Source organism: Salmo salar, chromosome 11 (genome assembly GCF_965601325.2).
Source record: "Salmo salar chromosome 11, fSalSal1, whole genome shotgun sequence".
In the NCBI taxonomy this organism is placed as follows: Eukaryota; Metazoa; Chordata; class Actinopteri; order Salmoniformes; family Salmonidae; genus Salmo; species Salmo salar.
In genome coordinates, this window is record NC_138301.1 from 95,046,004 (window position 1) to 95,066,528 (window position 20,525).

Genomic DNA, 20,525 nt, shown 5'->3' on the forward strand with positions numbered 1-20,525 from the left:
ACTCATACTGCCAAACATACCCTCGTAAAACTGACTCTCCTACCGATCCTTGACTTTGGCGATGTCATTTACAAAATAGCCTCCAACACTCTACTCAGCAAACTGGATGTAGTCTATCACAGTGCCATCCGTTTTTTCACCAACGCCCCATATAATACCCACCACTGCGACCTGTATGCTCTCGTTGGCTGGCCCTCACTACATATTCGTTGCCAAACCCACTGGCTCCAGGTCATCTAAAAGTATTTGCTAGGTAAAGCCCCGCCTTATCTCAGCTCACTGGTCACCATAGCAACATCCACCAGTAGCACGCACTACTGCAGGTATATTTCACTGGTCATCGCCAAAGCCAACACTTCCTTTGGCCGCCTTTCCTTCCAGTAGTCTGCTGCCAATGACTGGAACAAATTGCAAAAATCTCTGAAGCTGGAGTCTTATATCTCCCTCTCTAACTTTAAGCATCAGCTGTCTGAGCAGCTTACCGATCACTGTACCTGTACACAGCCAATCTGTAAATAGCACACCCAACTACCTCATCCCCATATTGTTACTTATCCTCTTGCTCTTTTGCACCCCAGTATCTCGACTTGCACATCATCATCCGCACATCTATCACTCCAGTGTTAATGCTAAATTAGAATTATTTCGCCTCTATGGCCTATTTTTTGCCTTACCTCCCTACTCTTCCACATTTTCACACACTGTACATAGATTTTTCTATTGTGTTACTGACTGTACATTTGTATATGTGTAACTGTGTTGTTGTTTGTGTCGCACTGCTTTGCTTTATCTTGGCCAGGTTGCAGTTGTAAATGAGAACTTGTTCTCAACTGGCCTACCTGGTTAAATCATGGTGAAATAAATGGAACATTCTGCACTGTGCTACAACCTACACTGTGAATGTTTAAATGATGTGTTCAATATAGACAAGAAAAATACAATCATTTGTGTGTTATTAGTTTAAGCACATGTTTGTCTATTGTTGTGACTTAGATGAAGATCAGATCACATTTTATGACAAATGTATGCAGAAATCCAGGTTTCCAAATGGTTCACATACTTTTTCTTCCCACTGTATGTCATTAAGGTATTTCTGTTTTTATTATTATAAAAAATCTTGTTTTGTTTATCGTTGTGTTATTATGTGCAGATTGATATGGGGGAAAAATGATGTAATACATTTTAGAATAAGGCTGACGTCTCCAGAGTCACCGAAGGAGCGTGCATTAATACTGATGTAGAATTTATTGTAGCCAGCAAGTCACACGAACGACAAAAATGTACTCAGAAAAATCAGTCTCTGGTTCTCTCCTCTCAGCAGGGCCTCAGCAGAGTCACTCAGAAAAATGCATCATGACTGTCGAGTCAGTAAAAAGAGTAGTTAAAAAAGAATGAATCGTTCGCGGACTACCCATCACTAATAGCACTAATCATTAGTTTACCAGTCAAATTGCCAGGGTTAGAGGTTCCACGCCCGTTCTGTTCATTCTATTTCTATGTGTGCTGCTGCTGCAGGGGAGACTCATTTGCTACAACATCTTGCTTGTTTCAGCAAGGAGCAACAAAGTTTCATCACGTTGTTAAGAGTCCACATTACCACACGAATGAACTCAAATGCCTGAATGCCTGGCCGTCCCGTCTTCAGTCAAATCTTCTTTAAAAAATATGTTTGCGGTTATGACGGTTATTTTATTTCATGACGGTCTTCATCCATAACCGTCAGTTACATGGTTATATGGTAATTGTGCCAGCCCTAACACACACACCGTGTGTACTGTCCCATTACCCTCACTGGTGAGCTGCTCTAATGGCATTGTAGGCCCATTAGTAAATGAGGAGTCACACACTGACACGCGATGACCATGAGATGAGCCTCTCTCTCTCTCTCTCTCTCTCTCTCTCTTCTGCATCTGTTTAGACGTACAGTAGTGTCCGACAGGTCATTGATAAAGCTGCTGTGTGTCACATGCGCACACACACACACACACACACACACACACACACACACACACACACACACACACACACACACACACACACACACACACACACACACACACACACACACACACACACACACACACACACACACACACACACACAGCCAGAGAGATACACAGACACACCGCCAGACACTTGGCTCTATTGATCCAAGAAAAATTTGTGAGGGAGAGAGTCCGAAAGAGCCCACCTCTCCAACGTTCTCCAGGAAACTGCCTAATAGTGCTGTAGTCTGTCTCTCTCTCTCTCTTGCTCTCTCTCACACACACTCTCTCTCTCTTTCTCAATTCAATTCAAGGGGCTTTATTGGCATGGGAAACATATGTTAACATTGCCAAAGCAAGTGAAGTAGATAATATACAAAAGTGAAATTAACAATAAAATTAAACAGTAAACATTTTCTTGTGGCAACAGTTCACTAATCTTGCTTCTGTGATGGCACACCGCGGTATTTCACCCAGTAGATATGGGAGTTTACCAAAATCGGGTTTGTTTTCGAATTCTTTGTGGATCTGTGTAATCTGAGGGATATATGTGTCTCTAATATGGTCAGGAGGTTAGGAAGTGCATCTCAGTTTCCAGCTGATTTTGTAGGCAGTGTGCGCATAGCCTGTCTTCTCTGGAGAGCCAGGTCTGCCTACGGCGGCCATTCTCAATAGCAAGGCTATGCTCACTGAGTCTGTACATATTCAAAGCTTTCCTTAAGTTTGGGTCAGTCACAGCGTTCAGGTATTCTGCCACTGTGTACTCTCTGTTTATGGCCAAATATCATTCCAGTTTGCTCTGTTTTTTTTGTTAATTCTTTCCAATGTGTCAAGTAATTATCTTTTTGTTTTCTCATGATTTGGTTGGGTCTAATTGTGTTGCTGTCCTGGGGCTCTGTGGGGTGTGTTTGTGAACACAGCCCCAGGACCAGCTTGCTTAGGGGACTCTTCTCCAGGTTCATCTCTCTGTAGGTGTTGGCTTTGTTATGGAAGGTTTGGGAATCGCTTCCTTTTAGGTGGTTGTAGAATTTAACGGCTCTTTTCTGGATTTTGATAATTAGCGAGTATCGGCCTAATTCTGCTCTGCATGCATTATTTGGTGTTCTACGTTGTACACAGAGTATATTTTTGCAGAATACTGCACGCAGAGTCTCAATTTGGTGTTTGTCCCATTTTTTGAATTCTTCGTTGGTGAGCGGACCCCAGACCTCACAACCATAAAGGTCAATGGGTTCTATAACTGATTCAAGTATTTTTAGCCGGATCCTAATTGGTATGTTGAATTTTATGTTCCTTTTTATGGCAAAGAATGCCTCTCTCTCTCTCTCTCTCTCTCTCTCTCTCTCTGTAGCCTGGATCAATAGCATCTTTGTGTGTGGACGTTGGACACTCCCTCTAGTGGTGGTGTTCAGCTAATGCAGTCAGACACGCTGGACCAGGCAAGGAGGGGGGAGAGGACGATATAGGGGGAGATTGAGGACAGCGGGACAGAGAGTGAAGAAGAGGTAGAGAGATAGGAAGAGACAGGGGGTGGAATTTAGGTTTATTTTGAATTGTACACATTTGCAGCTTAAAGCTGAATTGCAGCATACATAGGCATTCAAAATAATATGAGATGGAGTATACAATATAACAGTTAAGTAGCATTAAGCAGCCTCACAAAGTAAGGCATAGATAGGGCTGTTGTAGTATCTGTCAATCTGAGTAAGGGGAAGGTTCAGTTTATATAGATGTAATGGTAGCGGGGAGGGGAGAAAAGAGCGGTTGATTGAGAGATTGGGGGGCAGCAGAGCAGCATTGTGGCGAGGGGGGCGGGACGTGTGAAATTAACACGTGTTTGCACTGGGAATGAAGCCATCACGCACTAAAGCAGCGCTCATTCCCTACACAGCACACACTGATGCGCGTACACACACCTGCATGCACGGATAGATGCACACACACATGCAGCCCACACAAATCCACACAACACAAATGAGCCCAGGCACACAGACAAGTTCGCACAACATGATACAAACGCTGCTACACAACAAACAAAGTGACAGTGGTCGCGCACAAGCAAAACAGGTACTCACACTTTCACTCAGTTCAGTTCTTGAGCACACAGAAACACCAAACATGCTTCCTCCCTTTTCTCTCTCATTCTCCTTATCTGTGTCATCTGAGAGTCACACATCTGAGAGCTGCATGCACACTGAAATGGAGAAGTGAAACTAAACTATGCGGCCACCCTGACAACGTTGGCGGTTATCATCCACAGCTGACGTTGTGAGGTGGGGCTCCCTCCACTTCCCAGGAGCCTGACGAGGCCCTGCTGAGGCCCTGCTGAGAGGAGAGGACCAGATATAATGTAACACTCATCTAGATAAGGATCTATACATTTCACCTCACTGTTCCACACATTTCAACTCTTTAAGCACAGCAATCACATACCATGGCGGGGACTTGTTGCTACTTTGCAGATGTTTGTCAAACATAAGCCCACTGTTTCCAGGAAGGATTTGAATAGTTAAATATCTCAGATCAGATTTCACAATCCAGTTTCTACCTGTGTGTGTGTGTGTGTCTGTGTGTGTTTGCGAGTGTGTATGCGTGTGTGTGTGTGTGTGCGTTTGTGAGTGTATGTGTGTGTGTGTGTGTGTGTGCACAAGACAGAAATAGTCACACCTTGTGTTGAAGGCTCGATAAGGTGCAGCTCGAGCTCCTCGGTGACTGGAATGTAAACAATAGCTGTAATGACATTCACGAGGCTCGGGGAGTGGTGAAAGGAATTCCTGATTTTTCTTTTGCAAGTAGTAATCTCGGGAATAGCATCAGTTGATACCTACACTCTGAGGAGCGATGTTTTGCTGTTGTCAGGGTTTTAATCTAAACCAGTCAGAAATACATAACCAACGAGTTGATCACATCAGTTCAGTTTCCTCCCAGAGGTAGGGAGCTCATTGTGTGGCTGTGACTGGATGTGGCAGGGCAGGAGAGAGAATTTCCCCAGGCAGGGTGACTCAAACCTGGGTGAAGAGCGGTTGAGAACCTGGGCGTGCTCTGTGGAGGTGGTGGGTTGAGTGAACGTGAGAGAGGAGGAGAGAAGGGGGAAAGGAGTGGAGGGAGAGGGGGAAGTGGTAGGGTAGATAGATGAAGACGACTGGCGGTGAATTGGCATTGTGAAAAAGGGATTGGAGAGAGAAAGGGGCGAGCTAATGAGCTGGATTTTCTGGAGAGTTGGCATTCCGCTCATGGAGCACTCTTCCCTGTAGAATAGCTGGCTGGAGCTAAGCTTCCTGTTTGAGCCCTGGATCGGGAATGAACGAGGGAGGAGGGGAGGGAGAGACAGGGAGGAAAGGGGGTGGGGGTGTTGGAGCAATAGAACAGATGAAGAAGGAGAGGATAGAAGGAGGGAGGAAGAGAGAGGGGGGGTGTCGGTGGAATTGAATACCGGGGAGCTGTGTTCTCACAGCCAGTGTTGCCATGGTTACCCGGGAATTCTGGCGAGTAAGGAAATTTCATTCACTCCAGTGTGAAAAAAGGGAGGGAAATATCAAAAAAGCAAGAAAACACAACCCCCAATGAAAAAAGAAATATCATCCTCCATGTGCCCTCCACCCCTCCTCTGTGCTCTGTCGCTTTTTCCCTCCCCCCATCCATTGCTCCCTTCCCCCGTGTACCCGCCCGGTGCTTTTTGTTTGCCACCACCCTGTAAGTAAACACAACACCCACTCACAAGCCTCCCATCCCTGCCAATCGCCCTCCAGGTAAGGCAGAGAACAAAAAACACTAGAGCTATCTGTAGCCGTTCCTCTTCTGGGAAGAAGGAAGAACGAGGGGACCAGTAGTGGTAGGATCCATCCACTACTCCACACAAGTCACATTTAAGCTGGCTGCTGACATGGCAAGAACTGGAACTAAGCGCTGTCGCCCTGACGACTCTCCTGAGCGCTGCTGGGCTGTCAGGGCTGGCATCTGCGCGTGGTGCTGCCCGCCTCTCCTCTCCTTGTCTCTCCTCTCCTGCCTCCCTGCGTGGCCTCTGGCCTACAGACACACACATACAAACAAACACACACAGACACATACACACACTCTGCAGCACACTGTCTCTCCCAGCGCTGGTTAACTGGAGCTGACAGCTGCACACGGGTTGACAGTGGCGCTGGTGCAGTGGACCTGACAGCTTTACAGAGACACACACACACACACACACACACACACACACACACACACACACACACACACACACACACACACACACACACACACACACACACACACACACACACACACACACACAGATGCAGCGCACGCAAGTGTACTTCTAGGTTCTTCCACAGTGGTTTAACTTGTATGGAAGATACTGTAACTATGGTTCAGGGCATCTGATGAGTCAGTCTGTGGATGGGTGTACAGTACATGTAGATACTTGTGTCTGTGGGTAAAATTCATCTGTTTTCCTAGAAGCCTCCTCTGCTTTTGGCATGCATTACAGTCAATAGAGAATGTCTCCTGTGTGTCTGTGCAATGTGTTTGAGTGTATGAACAGAAATAGAATGAATAGAACGGGCATCCCCATTCAAGTCATAATGGTAATGGGTGGACTGGTGGCCATTGCGAGTGTTCCCATAGGAGCAAAGCATAGAGATAGATAGAGGACTCATTATGGATATAACCCGTTTTAGCATGGACATTGCCATTGAGAGCTTCCACCATGCCTCTGCCATTTTAAAGTAGTTAACATAGTCAACTGGGTGGGGATTCCCAGGGGTTGTAGCCTCAATGGCAATGCCCATGCTGTCACAGACCCATTACTGGCACAGATATAAAGATGAGTCCTCTATCTTTCTCTGTGGAAGAAATTTAGTTCAAAATGACACATGTTAAGACAAGGGGATTCTAATATACCATAACTCTTTGCAAACATGCAACCAACATTGCTAGTTAGTAACAGCACTAGTAGTAGTTATCAATGGCGCTGGTCCAATGAATTTGTTTATTTTCAAACCCTGCCGCCTGGATCATTACATTTTCTTAACCTGTGTTTTTGTTTTTACGTAGGAGCAAAGCAAGAAGTAAATTAGGAAGTGTACCCATCAATCTGTGCTGAGATTTGTTGAATCAACTCAACTGACATGACAAAAAATACATTCCATTGCATGAGCAAATCAGTTAGCGTCATTTGAATGAACGTTCTATATTACCATGGAAATTATTGCATCACCATACCAGGCAGCCATTGTGAGTGTACCCATCTGTTTTCCAGTCAAATTGCTAGGGTTAGAGGTTCCAGGCCCATTCTATTCATTCCATTTCTATGGTATGAAATGTGTTGACTTCACTGTATCCACCAGTTGCTAACCCATCCATGTTCTCTTCCTGTCTTCCAGTGGCTGAGGAGGGACTATGGGAGTGTGGGCTGTCATATGAATGCCGGACCCTCCTGTTCAAGGCCATTCACAACCTGCTGGAGAGGTACAGTACAATTACATTTCCCATGAGCCACTTGGAAAATGACTTGTCAGCTCATCCCATGTCATATATGTAAAGTATCACATAAAGTAAGCTGAATATTCCCATTCTAGTCATAGGCTATTTCTGCTCATATAACCATTTCTACTCCCACCAACTGCTAAGGAAATAATGCTGACAAAAATAGAGACCACCAACGGTTAAAAGACTTGAAGTAATAATCAAATTAAAACCTGAACTGAATCAATAACTCCAGTAAAGCTTCCCCATCTGCTAAATGAACCAGCACATATTTGGTTTCAATTAAGTTAAACATCAATGATCATCATAGGGGGGCAGGCTGAATGAACCTTCTTATTACCTTGAGTCTACCTCCTCCTCTCTTCCAACTCTATACCTCTGCACTATATTGCATTGTCATAAAGCCTTAAATAGAGTCGTCATCTAATGGTACTGTGTAACTCCATTGATGTGAGTGTTCAGGTATGAAAACAAATCTATTCTATTCCATTCTCTGTTCTTCCCTGATTGGGTATGTGTGTGCCAATCTCTATGTACAGTATGTGTCTATGTGCATGTACATTTGTGTGTATATTATATATATATATATATATGTGTATATATACGGTGATACAGATGTTTAATGTCTACCATCCCCCAGGTGTCTGATGGATAAGGACTTTGTGCGGATCGGGAAGTGGTTTGTCAAGCCATACGAGCTGGAGGAGAAGCATATGGGCACCAGGTGAGTTTAACCATCCTTCTCAATCCCGCACACAACCTCCTCACAGCATCGCCGCCACGTTGTTCTGACACGGTGATAACTAGATTGACATTGGGGGGACGTTGCCCCCACGCTGGGTCTGGGGGTGTGACAGACAGGCGGTGTGAATGGTTGCCGTGCGCCGGCTGCTCCCACCCCGCCTGGGATGTGGTGACACCTCTGACTGCCTCGCGGCACCTGGCTGTGAGCCCCTGGGATCATGTCACTGCGCTCGCAGGTGGGAAAGGTGGGAAAGGCTCGTGCTGTGAGACAGACGACGGCTCGGCTCCTGTGTGTGAGAGTGCGAGAACTGGTCCTCCAGACTGCCTGAGTGTCAGACTATTGAGAGAGGGGTAGCGAACATTGGTGAGGTGTGAGAGCTGAGCAGAGGAGGGGTTTGTGGCTGTGTGTGTGTGCGTGCGTGCGTGCGTGCGTGTCAGAGACATACAGCGCAGAGGAGCACAGTAGAGGGGAATTGTTGTTTTAACTCCGCTTTTTGCTTAGCTTGAAGTTTGGTGCATTATTGACGGTTAAAAAAAAAAAACATTATGTAAAATGGATTTAATTCCATCTGTTCATAAATTAGACTCATATTCCTATCTGCTTGGTTACAGGAACGATTTAACTCAACGACATCTCGCAAGAGGGATTGAGATGATCATGACACATCTTAAGTCGTTAATTAGTTACAATTATGCAAATACATTGAGTTGCAGTTTGAGAACTCTCCATATCCATGTTTTTAGGAGTGAGATCCTCTCCTACGGTATGTAGCTGTGGAGAGGTTCCCAGTGATAAAAATGCACGCTGTGGCACAATTCCAAAGGTGTTGAAAGAATTGAGTGTGACACCTTCAAGGGCTAGGACACAGCATGCAGAAAATATGAACTAGAGAGAGAGAGAGAGAGAGAGAGAGAGAGAGAGAGAGAGAGAGAGAGAGAGAGAGAGACCAAAAAGCCCACTCAGCCATAGCCGCGAGAAGTAGGCTACATTAACTCATTTACTTGTGGAACACGCATGCAGTGCAACATGAAATAGATGCATAAAACACACTATCAAGGCCGACTTCAAATACCGACATCAATGTGAAAGTAACCGGAGCATAAAAACAGCTGACTGTGAATGCAAACTATGCCAGATAAATCCTGTAAATGCATTGAAATAAAAGGCATACATCAAAGGGCTTACTTAGGCCTATAATCGACGAGGACACATAAAGACAAACAAACTCGACCAAGGAATGAAGAAAATCATGAAATTCAAAAGGAAAATCTACGCATTAAGGCCGCTGAATGATCAGCGCCTCGATACAGGTAGCCAGCTACAATTATTCCGTTTGTGGGCAGTTAGACATTTTTTGGGGCACAGTTGAGCAGCCTACAATGCTTAGATGAAAATCATAACTGGCATGCAGCTCTTTAGAAAGGGTAGGATCAATTGTAAATTGGCAATCATATGAAAAATGTTGCCAACCCCCTGCTATAGGCTATATGAAGGAATGGCATATACAGTGTACTATGACAATGCCATTGTCTCGTGCGCTTCCTACCAAAATTGGGAAACATTCTGAGAATATTGAAACATTTTGTATCAACAAGAGGTCGAGAATGTTAATATTGCAACATAGTAACCAACACGGAAGGCGGCCGCAAAAAATAAATGCGGGCCATCTTGTCTCTGTCTGATATTATTGTGTTGCGTACGCAGCATCAAGGTGCTCATTATATATACAGTGTATTCAGACCCCCACATTTTGTTACGTTACAGCCTTATTCTAAAATTGAAGAAATTATTTATTTTTCTCATCAGTCTACACACAATACCCCGTAATGACAATGCGAAAACAGTTTTTTTAAACATTTTTGCAAATGTATAAAAAAACAAAACAGAAATTGAGCTCAGGTGCATCCTGTTTCCATTTACATAAGTATTCAGACCCTTTACTCGGTACTTTGTTGAAGCACCTTTGGCAGCGATTACAGCCTTGAGTCTTCTTGGGTATGATGCTACAAGCTTGGCACACCTGTATTTGGGGAGTTTCTCCCATTCTTCTTTGCAGATCCTCTCAAGCTCTGTCAGGTTGGATGCACAGCGTTGTTGCACAGCTATTTTCAGGTCTCTCCAGAGATGTTCGATCAGGTTCAAGTCCGGGCTCTGGCTGGGCCACTCAAGGACATTCAGAGACTTGTCCCGAAGCCACTCCTGCATTGTCTTGGCTGTGTGCTTAGGGTCGTTGTCCTGTTGGAAGGTGAACCTTCACCCCAGTCTGAAGTCCTGAGCGCTCCGGAGCAGGTTTTCATCAAGGATCTCTGTACTTTGCTCAGATCATCTTTCTCGATATTGACTAGTCTCCCACTTCCTGTCGCTGAAAAACATCCCCAGAGCATGATGCTGCCACAACCATGCTTCACCTTAGGGTTGGTACCAGTTTCCTCCAGATGTGTCACTTGGCATTCAGGCCAAAGAGTTCAATCTTGGTTTCATCAGACCAGAGAATCTTGTTTCTCATGTTCTGGGTCTTTTAGGTGCCTTTTGGCAAACTCCTTTTACTGAGGAGTGGCTTCGGTCTGGCCACTCTACCATAAAGGCCTGGTTGGTGGAGTGCTGCAGAGATGGTTGTCCTTCTTGAAGGTTCTCCTATATCCACAGAGGAACTCTAGAGCTCTGTCAGAGTGACCATCGGGTTCTTGGTCACCTCCCTGACTAAGGCCCTTCTCCCCCGATTGCTCAGTTTTGCCGGGTGGCCTGCTCTAGGACGAGATTTGGTGGTTCCAAACTTCTTCCATTTAAGAATGATGGAGGCCACTGTGTTCTTGGGGAGCTTCAATGCTGCAAAAATGTTTTGGTACCCTTCTCCAGATCTACAGACAATTCCTTCGACCTCATGGCTTGGTTTTTGCTCTGACATGCACTGTCAACTGTGGGACCTTATATAGAGAGGTGTGTGCCTTTCCAAATCATGTCCAATCAATTGAATTTACCACAGGTGGAGTTCAATTAAGTTGTAGAAGCATCTCAAGGATGATCAATGGAAACAGGACTCAATTTCGAGTCTCATAGCAAAGGGTCTGAAGACTCATGTAAATAAGGTCTTTCTATTTAAAAAAAGATTTAAAATTGCAAATTTGTCGAAAAACATATTTGCTGCAGCACCCTCAGCACCCCTACTTCCCACGGCTATGCATTTAGCCTCTGTTTGTTGTAATGGTTTTAGACATCCTCTAACTAACCAATTGAGAAAAGGAGCCTCACAAAAGAACACTGGCATTGCCTCGTAGTCATTTGAGCTATGGCAGCTCCACCAATCAATCACAATTCAAGTGTGTGGGAGTCCTAAACTGTCCTGGATGTCTTCTCTAAATCATGTCTTCCTCTGCGCTGCGTTTAGTGCCAACATTGTCTTCATTGTGCCGCAGTTAGTTTCAGTTTTTAATGAGTGAAATTGCGGCGTGCTAATTAATTTGCCTATTAAGACGGCATTGTCTTTGCTTTGACTGTGCAACGAGAAAATGATGAGAGAGAAGAGCGAGAGCGAGAGAAAGAGAGAGAGAGACAGAGAGAGGAGAGCAGAAAAGAGAAAAGAAAAACACTTGCGTGCCTCCGCTCCGGGGAAGAGCTGGACGACAGAGAGGAGGAGGAGGAACTCTGTCACTCTGAAGGAGTGCGGGAGCGGGAGCAAGTAAGTGAGTGAGTGAAGAAGTGAGAAGAAGGAGGAGGAGAGGAAACTGTCCTGAACAAGGGGAATGGTAGATGTGTTGAGTTACAGTGATGGAATCTGTGTGTTGCTGCTGCTGTGTGATGATGATGATGTGTGTCTAGAGTGGAGGGTGGATACAGCTCTTTGAAGCTTTGAAAAGGGGGCTGGAGCTGTGGGGGTTGGACAAATGTGACACCGCTTGACACTCCTTAGAACAATAAGGAGCTGTCTTTTCCCTGAGAAGGGGAGGGGGTTGTGAGGGCGGGGCTGGGGCTTCGAGAGTGCAGGCCTTTCCCAGAGAGACCAAATTTGGTTAACCCCCATGCTGGGCTCTGAGAGGCCAGGGTGTGTGTGTGTTTGTGTGTGTGTGTGTCTCTCTCTCGCTCTCTCTCTGTGTGTGTGTGTTTGCGTACATCTGCATGTGTGTGTGAGGGAGGGTCCTAAGGGGGGCAGAAATCAGCCATAGGAATGGCTAGTGAAGAGGGGACAGATAAGGAGGATAGGGGGGGATTAGCCACTGTTGCACCCACGTGATTCTTCTCCAGTTTGACAGCTTTGTCTGAACACACTGTCAGCTGGCGCACCCCCTGCCAAGCCTGCCCCACTGCCTTCCTGTGAATTATTGAACAGACTGAAAGAAAGAGAGAGAGAGAGAGAGAGAGAGAGAGGGAGAGTGAGACAGAGAGAGAGACAAAAAAGAGGGGGGGGGGGGACACTGCACCATTCCTCAACATCCAGTCTGAAAGACAGACAGACACACAGCCACAAACACAAACGCACACATCTAGATATACTCACTCTTAATGGTGATCACAAACAATTGAACAATGGCATGTCTGAACATAATAATAAAAAAACATGCACACACACTACTCTCCCCCCTACTCACACACACACACACACACACACACACACACACACACACACACACACACACACACACACACACACACACACACACACACACACACACACACACACACACACACACATTATTCTCCCCCTACTCCACACACACACACACACACACACACACATTATTCTCCCCCTACTCCACACACACACACACACACACACACACACACACACACACACACACACACACACACACACACACACACACACACACACACACACACACACACACACACACACACACACACACACACACACACAGATGCACTGGACATGACCAACCCACAAAACAATTCACAGGGTTCAGCCTTCACATGGCCCATCTATCAGTGACATCATGCACATTGGAGCATTGCTCAGTTGAGCGTGTGCTACTGCTGCTGTCTCCTTTGTGCCTACTCTGCCTTGTCCTGTATACACGTCCACTGAGAAGCTATCCCCTCTCTGTCTCATAGGGGGCGCTAATGGGCTGTATCCGCCTGTCTGCCCGTGTTCCGGGCTTTGGTGCTGGCTTTGTCAGAGTCTCTGGTGTTTATTCCTGTGTGCCTGTAGGGCATGGGAAGGATTGGCAAATCTATGGAGATATGCCCCCCTCCCTTTGCACGGCACACACTCCCTCTCTTCTCTCTCTTTGTGTCTGAGAGTCAGGAAGAGATTGTGTGTTGGTTACGGATTGCATCAGATGCTGAGGGAGAAAGAGAGAGCGAGGGAGTGAGAGAGAGAGGAAGAAAGAGAGGGAGAGAAAGAGAAACAGAGAGAGGGAGAGAGAAGAAGGGAGAGAGTGAAAGGGAGAGATAGAGGGATGGAGAGAGATATCTGTGGAGAGTTAAGACAGATAAGAACGAAGCATTACCAGAGACAGCTGAATGATTGGAGCGTATTGAAGACTCAGGCAGCAGGGCTTCTCCTCCTCTCCTGTACTCTACGCATGCTAAACATAGACGTTTATTCAGTTGCACTACCTTCATTCATATGCATTTCTTTCTGTGCATATGGTGATATGCATGCTGTACAGTATGTTCACGATTCAGTGGTGAGGGGCAAAGTTATTCTCTGGTCCTCTCAACTCACTGTCTGTTTCTGTTTGCCAGACAAAGAATTCCCCTTTTAGGTACTGTACAATGTGGGTTTTGTAGTGTGTGAGAATACATTTTTCTTTGCATACCAACACTGCAAATGTGTGTGTAAATATTGGTGTGTGTGCATGTGCATGCGTGTGTCTTTACAGTGTGTGTGTGTGTGCATGTGTCTTTACAGTGTGTGTGTGTGTGTGTGTGTGTGTGTGCATGCGTGATGCTCCTGGTGTAAGGCTGTCTGGATGGCTTCCCTCGCTCCCCTCTCCCCTCGGCCAGGAGGGAGCCAATGACATTGAGACATTAGCCATCTCCCTGGCAACGGACATTTGCTGTCAGGCTACATCACAAGGTCACGCCGCTACCTCAGGAAAGTAAAAAAAAAAAAGAACTCTCTCCCTCCCCTTCTCTTCCCCTCTTTCTCCTCTCTCTCTCCTCTCCGTCCTTCCCAAATCTGTCTCCCAGCTCTCTCCCTCCCATCCCTTGTCTCTCGCCCCTCTGTCTCTCGTCCCTTTCTCCCTCCCTCCCCTCTCTCTCCCACATCCTTCCTCCCCCTCCGCTTCACATCCAGAGAGATGCATCTCAGAGTGGCATGTTAATTGTTTCCCATTGCGTGTGGCTGAGAGGATGGAACAGATCACTGGCAGTTCATTCTGCTGGCTTGACTGCCTCAGTGATTATGGCACACTGCTAAGGGATGAGGGGGGCTCGCTCTGAGATAAGCCTGGCGTGTGTTTGTGTGTGTGTGATCTTGAGTGTGTGTGATCTTGAGTGTGTGTGTACATGTGCAGGTGTGTGTGTAGGGCTCCTGGAGCAGCGCAGGCATGTGCATCCAACGGTTTTCGTGGTGATACACTCGTACACTCTTAGAACAAAAATCGAGAAACTAAAAGGGTTCTTAAGCTGTCCCCATAGGACAGGGGTCACCAACCTTTTCTGACTTCAGATCACTTTCTGTGCCCAAAGGCAAGCCAAGCTCTACCGCTCAGAGTTTTTTTAAATCATGACTTAAAAAACATAAGCTTATGCAACATTAACATAGGCCCAATAGATTATCACTGCATATTGACCCTGCTTGAATTGTCCTGTCAACGTTGATATTTTCAGACCATTTTGAAATTATATTTCAAAATAATTTTAGGTAAATGATCACACTGGTAATAAATAATTTGTTGTATTACTTGTGAGGCACAGCTGAATGAATGAGCATAATAATTAGCTTTTTAAATTTTACTGGACTGATGGCCTGGATCTGATGGTCAGTCTGAGGGAGGGAGGGAGCAGCGATGAACCTGCCTCTCACCCGACTCACGTCCCTCCTCTCTTCCTCCCTCTGCTAAGAAAAGGGTACACAGTCTTCAAGTTGATGGCGAAACTCAATTCGCAGTGCATTATTTCTGCCTCATGCACCAGTTCATGTTGTTACTCCTAGGACCAGAGAAAGTAAAATATTCCTCAATATTAAAAAAGACACAGCCACTAATAATAACAACTCAAGCTTATGGAAACACTTTGCAATAGGCTACTCGTTCATTGTAACTGCAGTGCTGGTTGTAGCGTGAGTGGAAGTAGGGAGAACATGCATTTTATGGCTTATAATAGTGTTGACAGTCCTGAATAACAACTTAAACATGAATTTACTTATAAAAACAGCAGCTCTTTGCTGTATTCATTTAGTCTCTCTTTAGTCAGGGTTTAAAAAGTTTTGAAATCTCACAGTGTCAACTTTGCTGTGCGCTCGAGGCTTCTATTTTACAGCCTATGGCTCGAGGAAATTTGCACAGGCATGGTGATTTGAGATATATTTGTTCTCTGGGCCTGCCGAGTATCCAGAGTTCTACCTTCAGACACATGAAATGGTTCGAAATGGGAACACTGACTTTGTGGTGCTAGGGCTGCTGAACCAAGTGCCCCTATCAGCAACAGCGCTAAACAAACAAACAAAAATAGGAATGCTAGGTTTTATCATTGTTGTTTTTTACAGAAATGTTTGGTGAATCACTACGAATGCCTTGGAATGCCTTGGATCGCAATCAACTGGTTGGTGACCACTGCCATATGACAACTCTTTGAAGAACCCTTTTTGATTCCAAGTAGAAGCCTTTTGAGTTCTATGTAGAACCATTTCCACAGAGTGCTCTACATGGAAGTTCTACCTGGAACCAAAAGGGTTGTACCTAGAACCAAAAAGGGTTATCCTATGGGACCAGCAGAAGAACCCATTTGGAACCTTTTTTTCTAAGTGTAGGGTAGAGTTGTGTGGATCAGTCACGACACACGAAGTTTCCCTCCTTTTTAAGCTCTCTTCGTGGGATACTGCTCAGCTTAGCCCATTTCAAGTGGAAGATGACTGAAGAGCATGGAGAGAAAGAAGCAGAGGACACACGATGCCCTTTTCTGCAAGTGATTCACCAACCAGCATGTTGCATACCGCTGCTTAGGAATTCTAGTAATGGCATCATAATTTTCTCTTTATTTCTCTTCATTTGTATGTGAACAGGTTAATTCCTTGTGGTTTACATAAGCATTGTAAAGGATGGGATGAGTGCAGCATAGAAAACACACACTGATTTATTTCTCAAAGAGGATCATGTCAGAGTAATGCCTCGTCAATTTACCACTTAGTGACTTAATGCATCATGATGACTCACAGACATACTACTGTTCAGCTGAACAACAACACCACTGGGGAATGGAACAATACCAGACGATGTGACCTGTGATAACGCTAGACTTGTTTTTGACACCATCAGGGTTGGGGTCAGAATTGTTTCATTTCTAGCAGAAATTCTGGTGGAAATTCTTACATGCAAAATGTGGACAATAATTGTCAGTATTCTTTTCCCGTATCGTGCCCTCGTTGTCCCATGATATGGCCCCTAGCTGCCCACCTACTTCACCACCACACTCTCAATCATTTAATAGGCCCATTTATTGAGTGACAAAAAGCAGAGGGAAACATTTCCTTTATCCTCAGTGATTCTTATAGCGTCAGTAAACACCTCAGTCACTGAGCAGAGAGAGAGGATCAATAGAAATACAAATTATATATCACACCAGCACAGCAGCCACCGCATCCTTGTTTCATAGCTAGGCTCTCCAAATTCTGTCTAGCTTGACTGTAGGCTATTTACCATCTACAGAGACTTTCCTTAAGCCCCTGGTTCCTTTAATATATTGTAACGGCCCTGGGTTTATAAGCGCGGAAATCGACTCTGCCGCTCGAGCATGCTTTTGCGGCACAGTCGATAGCGCGCCGGACTTCGGGCTTGAAGGTCGAGGGTTCGAGACCTGCTCCCTGCTGTTTCATTACCCAGGGTCGTTACAATATTAAATGCAGCATATGATAATGTCTGTTATTCCAGGTCGTACGCTGTCTATCTAAAGCACTGACCACTAAAAACACTAAAATAAAATAGTAATGAGCGTTATTTCCACTTGATATCAATGTGTGGTAGTCTGGGTACCAGTCTTTTTAGCTAACATTTCACTCCTGTCATTTGTCAGATGACAAGAGTGGCAAGGAGTGGAATGTAATAGCTAGCTGAACAGAGATGTAATTTAATGGCTAGCTGAACAGAGATGTAATGTAATGGCTAGCTGAACAGAGATGTAATGTAATAGCTAGCTGAACAGAGATGTAATGTAATAGCTAGCTGAACAGAGATGTAATGTAATAGCTAGCTGAACAGAGATGTAATGTGATAGCTAGCTGAACAGATATGTAATGTAATAGCTAGCTGAACAGAGATGTAATGTAATAGCTAGCTGAACAGAGATGTAATATAATGGCTAGCTGAACAGAGATTTAATGTAATAGCTAGCTGAACAGAGATGTAATGTAATAGCTAGCTGAACAGAGATGTAATGTAATAGCTTGCTGAACATAGATGTAACGTAATAGCTAGCTGAACAGAGATGTAATGTAATAGTGAGCTGAACAGAGATGGCAACCAGGCTAAATGTGTGGTGCTTTTTTTTTATAATTCAAAAGGACACCGGTGTGTGTACTGTGTATGTACATGACATGTACAACTAATGTGTCCTTGAACCAGGAGTCACCTCAATGGACAGCAGCAGCCATATAAATGGCTCTCTGTGTGTTTAAGCGCTAACATTGTGCTAGCTAGCAGCAACACGGGCTAAGGCCACCCACCAGGCAGCCAATGAATAATGCAGAAGGCTGGGTGGCTGCATTCTCCTGATTTCCTTGTTAATATGAGAGGCATTGGGAAAGGATGGGATGGGAGAGGAGAAAGAGGGCCTTCCTATTGGTCATTGTCAGGTTACAAGCACCAGTGTCGTTCTGTTAGTCTGTAAAGAGGTCAGAGCAGATTGGAGCGGCCCGGTCGTCTAGTAACAGTCATCATCACCCAGATAGATTAGCATAATTCACAATTGAGATTCCGCAGTGGCGCAGAGAGCCAAAGTCAGGTCAGTGAAGTGGTGGAACCGATTAGTGGGGCTCATCGGCTGGAGATTCACATTTCGCTAGTCAGTATAAATGCCCAAGGTGTGCTTAATATGCATACGAGTGTGGATAATGAAATCTAGCCAGAACACAATCTCATTACTCTCCCCTATATGATTCGCTCTCTCGCTTTCTATTGCTCTCTCTCTCTCTCTCTCTCTCTCTCTCTCTCTCTCTCTCTCTCTCTCTCTCTCTCTCTCTCTCTCTCTCTCTCTCTCTCTCGCTCTCTCTCTCTCTCTCTCAGAAGTTCCCACACTCAAAGCCAATCCTTTACATTAAACATCTGCAAGAGAATGGATTGCTATTGATATTAACACAGTGCTCTCTGATGCATTTACTTGCCATTGTTCAGAACCCCCCAGTGGTGCTGGTCCGTGTTTTGTGGCAGGCTGCTCAGTGTGGTGCCAATGTCACAGGAACACATGTTGTCACCTCGTAGACATCATCAGTGGCTCTCGTACGGAACAAAGTCATGCTCTGTGTGCGCATTGAATCATACGTACATGTGTTCAAACAACCTTTGATATGTAGGGCTCTTAGCTAAGACAAATATATGTTGGCGCACACACATGCACATACACACACACACACGCACGCACGCACACACATGCACACACACACGCACACACGCACGCACACACATACACATACATACACACGCACACACACACACACACACACACACACACACACACACACACACACACACACACACACACACACGGTCCCGGGGGACAGTATATGGGTCATTCCACCAATTCGGTGCCTTTTGAGAAGTGTAACCTAATTTTAGCATTCTATCATAAAGAGCACATGTTCAACCTCATAAAAAACACGTTTTCCCATCTCAAGAGGTCAAAAAAGAATAATACTATAGTAAGTGCCTATTACAGTTTTTTACAATCACTTCGGCACTAATTTCGGAACCTTGATGTCATTTTTCAAAACTCTAGACACAAAACTCACAACCAATGATCAAAATGCAAATTTTGCAAAACTCTAACACTTTTTCCAATTGCTTGGATACAATACACATAAAGCTAAAATCATTTGTTCATTGAACTAAAATCACCTGTTCAAAATGACACAACTTAACATCAAAGTAATACCATTTCAAAATGCAATTCACACATTACATCTGAAAAGACTGTCTATTAATTTCATTACAATGATCTAACTATCAATTGATACAATTGATCAAAATGATAAGTAATTGTTGCATTACTCTTAATGCATAGTTTTATGGAAACTGACAAACAATATTCCATGTTTAGATCATGAAAGTTTCAGGATAACGAGATCCATTGACACCAATTACCGAGGAACATGAACCAATTGGACTACATTATCTATGGATGTAATATTTCATCATCATTCTTTATCAGACACTGTTTCTATGGTCCCATGTACCACTTTTCCAGACCATGTTTTCAGATTTGACATCACTGTACACTCCACCGGCCACTTTATTAGGTACACATATCTAGTACTGAGTAGGACTCCCTTTTTGCCCCCAAATTAAATCAATTCAAATCAAATGAATATATATAGCCCTTCGTACATCAGCTGATATCTCAAAGTGCTGTACAGAAACCCAGCCTAAAACCCCAAACAGCAAGCAATGCATGTGAAAGAAGCACGGTGGCTAGGAAAAACTCCCTAGGAAAAACTCCCTAGAAAGGCAAAAACCTAGGAAGAAACCTAGAGAGGAACCAGGCTATGAGGGGTGGCCAGTCCTCTTCTGGCTGTGCCGGGTGGATATAATAACAGAACATGGTCAAGATGTTAAAATGTTCATAAATGACCAGCATGGTCAAATAATAATAATCATAGTAGTTGTCGAGGGTGCAACAAGCACGTCCGGTGAACAGGTCAGGGTTCCATAGCCGCAGGCAGAACAGTTGAAACTGGAGCAGCAGCACGGCCAGGTGGACTGGGGACAGCAAGGAGTCACTCCACAACAACCGGAATTATTCACGGTGTTGTACGTTAAGAGATGCCCTTCTGCACACCACTGTTTTAAACAGCTGTTATTTGAACATTTGGGGCCTTTCTGTTAGCTTGAATGAGTCAGGACATTCTCCTCTGACCTCTCTCATTATCAAGGGGTTTTGCCCACAGAAATGCCGCTCACTGAATGTGTTTTGTTTATCGCACCATTCTCTCT

General features: G+C 44.8%; 1 protein-coding gene across 5 annotated transcripts in view; it reads left to right on the plus strand.

Moving 5' to 3' along the window:
- The window catches only part of LOC106563289 (mediator of RNA polymerase II transcription subunit 13-like), a 124,651-nt gene that overhangs the window by 64,525 nt on the left and 39,601 nt on the right, over positions 1-20,525 (plus strand). For all 5 annotated transcript variants that reach the window (XM_014128759.3, XM_082958168.1, XM_082958165.1 and 2 more), the window contains exons 3-4: positions 7,358-7,442; positions 8,101-8,184. In XM_014128759.3, the coding sequence (XP_013984234.3) occupies positions 7,358-7,442; positions 8,101-8,184 (169 nt within the window). The remainder of the gene's footprint in view (positions 1-7,357; positions 7,443-8,100; positions 8,185-20,525) is intronic.